General features: G+C 36.8%; 1 protein-coding gene across 2 annotated transcripts in view; it reads right to left on the bottom strand.

The window, feature by feature from the left end:
• Positions 1–899: 899 nt before the first annotated feature.
• Positions 900–2,878, bottom strand: part of CREBRF (CREB3 regulatory factor) — an 11,199-nt gene continuing 9,220 nt past the window's right edge. For both annotated transcript variants that reach the window (XM_009882068.1, XM_009882069.1), the window contains 4 exons: positions 2,305–2,494; positions 1,782–1,855; positions 1,257–1,379; positions 900–1,015 (listed from right to left, as the gene is read on the bottom strand). In XM_009882068.1, coding sequence (XP_009880370.1) covers positions 900–1,015; positions 1,257–1,379; positions 1,782–1,855; positions 2,305–2,494 — 503 coding nt within the window. The remainder of the gene's footprint in view (positions 1,016–1,256; positions 1,380–1,781; positions 1,856–2,304; positions 2,495–2,878) is intronic.

Genomic DNA, 2,878 nt, shown 5'->3' with positions numbered 1-2,878 from the left:
ATAAACAATCGCATTAATGTGCAAGTATTTGTTTTCTTCCGGCCAAAGTACCGAAATTGAGTTTTCTAGAGCCATCTTTTATACAATACATAGACTCTGTGGCATATATCTACATTTTCAACATAGTCCTATATACATTCAAAAATTTTAAGAGCTGGAACAAATACATTAAAACCTATAATCTTACTATCTATACATCTTGGTTTTTCCCCTCAGGGTTTTCTTCATACAAAACTTTACCAGCTTATACTGATAGCTCTCCCCCCAAAATACAAGGCACAAAGAATATACTTGTTTTCTCTTGCTTGCACAGACATTTAAATACTATATTAAGCTCAGAAAATTAAAGTCTTATATGGCACACTAGCTCTAATGCCATGTGTGCTATGTACAAGTTAATGGTTGCAAAGAAAGCTCACTGTTTTTTAAGAAGAACAAAAGAAAATCCAATTATTAAAAAAAAAAAAAAAGAACAAAAAACTCCCTAAATTGACAGCTTTACAAAAAAACCCCACGCTTCCTCTTATTTTACTTGGAGCATAAACCTCTCACAATGTCTGGCATATGCTAAAAATTTTTACTAGCAAAACCATGTTTTTTCCTCTAAAACAAAAGTGATATATTCTGGTCCTAGATAACTTAATTGTAAAAAGAATCCTCATCTCTGTATTTAAGCTTAAAGCAGCTTTGAAACTATCTGGTTTATGCTCCAAAAATGCTATTAAGCATTTTATATCATGCTTTGATTTGTTTTACTACATTGTTATTTAAAAACAATGGAACCTAACTGTAAGTGTTGACATAATGCTAAACTGACATGCAGACCAGAATGCAATTTACAATTAAGTACTTGACAACACAGGTAGAATCTGACCAATGAGAACAGCTGAAGCCATGTCTTAAACTTTTGACATTGGTATCCGTAGCCCTACAAGGCCACCGGTGGGGTCTCCTTCTGCAGTCTTCTCTAAAACTTGATTCACAAATTCTGATGTCTGTCCAGCTACAGGTAGTCCTAAAAAGGGAGGGTAAGAAAACGTGCTGTAAGGTTACTATTCACTGCACGTATTTGTACATTCCTATAAGTAATGCAAAGCCAAAGCACATGTTAGTCAGTAACCAACCAAAAGGCATAGACAACTAAAATGAGGAAGCGCTTCTTTCTTTTCTCTATTCCAGAAATTGTTTGCTATCTAAGGTACCACAGATGATACGTCTCTTCACATACTTGCAAATACATTAAGTTTCCTACTTACCAAGAGTGTCTTTAATAAGTACGTGCAACTTTTGTTCCATGTCGACTCCTCTATCATCTTTAGGGACCTGCACCCGATTAACTATTTCTTGTTTAATGGAGTTGATCACAAAGAGTAAATTATCTGCAAAGAAAAATCCTGGATTAGATTTACAGCACATCCCCTGGAGCAAAAGAGATCCACAGCTGTCCACACACTGTTATCTGTAAGTGTCAAAGGTGTCACATCACAGTTACTGTAAAATTAAGATGTAATAATTTACATCTGTAAACATATTTTCAAAAATATTTACATTACATGCAGACATTTACGTAATTTACATCTGTAAAGTAGCTCAACACTGCAGGTAACCCAATCTATGTACACTTTATGGAGTGGACTGTTTTTGTACCAACAAAATTGTTGCGTTCGTACCAACCCTGTTTTCTCTATAAACTGCCAGGTATGACCCAGGTTACACGACGGTGCAAAAACACAGACTTGTCTGAACAAAAGAAAAATTAAGATGTGAAGAGTTGTATTTACCATATTCCGTGTTGAGACCCCAGAGTTTTACTTTATTGGCTTCATACTGGGCTTTCTTTTTTAGTCTACAAGCCCTATAGTAAGAAGAGGGGAAGAATTAGAACACTAACAAAAATTCCAGAATACTAAGAGCATCTGTTTGTTTGCCACACAAACTTATCAACAAATACTCCCAGAGCTGTGAAGTACAAAATCATCTATCTACTCACTCACCTTCAACAAAAACACTCTGCTACCTATATTTGTGTATATTCCACGCTTATGGATTTTATCACTGTATCAGTCATTTGCCCTGCAGCTAAGTAAGCCAGCATCCAGTGGAAATACATGGCTATCTAGGGGTACAGGCTGACTGCATCTCCAAAGTGCCAGTTGCCCTGCTTTGTGATAAACTGGTAATTAGCCCATCGCAGGAACTGCCACCATGAAGCAGGATCTCTTGAAGCAACAATTAGTTAGATCTTAATCGTACAGTTGTAGTAATCCAAATTTTCTCATCCATGTAACGTTATCTCATATATACCTGGAAGCCAGCTTGTTCTTTTCTTTTCTCGACCTTGGTCTGGCAGTTAAAGGAAGTTCACTGACTGGCGTCAGGTCACTGATCACCTTATTCAGCTTCCTCAATTCATTACCAATCTGTAGAAGTTTTCTAGGGTTGGGAGTCAGGTCTTCTACATCAGTCCTTCGTGACTTCTTTGCTGCATATTTTCCTGTTTTAAATATGCGGAAAATTGGGTTGGAAAGTGACACAGTACGTACCCAAATCTGTGAAAAAACATTCTTAAATATGTATTTTTTTGGGTGCAGCTGAAGTTCCTTTGTTCATTACAAGAGAATGGACTGGAATCATGTGACCCCTATGGCCTTTCACAATAGAAAGAGCATTTCCAGACAAACTGCTTTGTACAATTTGTATTATATCCAGATCAGATAAGAGTAAATACTGCTGGCCAGGCTACTAGATGTGAGAGACAGTATACGCAAAACTGTACTGAAAAATGTATGTCACAAGTTCAAACCCAGTTGTTTTGCCCCAACTGTAACTTGCTAACTCATATATTCAGCCAATATGTTCTCTTGCACACGCAGGTTGA

This window comes from Charadrius vociferus, unplaced genomic scaffold (assembly GCF_000708025.1).
Source record: "Charadrius vociferus isolate BGI_N301 unplaced genomic scaffold, ASM70802v2 scaffold3, whole genome shotgun sequence".
Taxonomy (NCBI): Eukaryota; Metazoa; Chordata; class Aves; order Charadriiformes; family Charadriidae; genus Charadrius; species Charadrius vociferus.
Note: the sequence above shows the minus strand (reverse complement) of the source record. Positions and strands in the feature narration are given on the sequence as shown.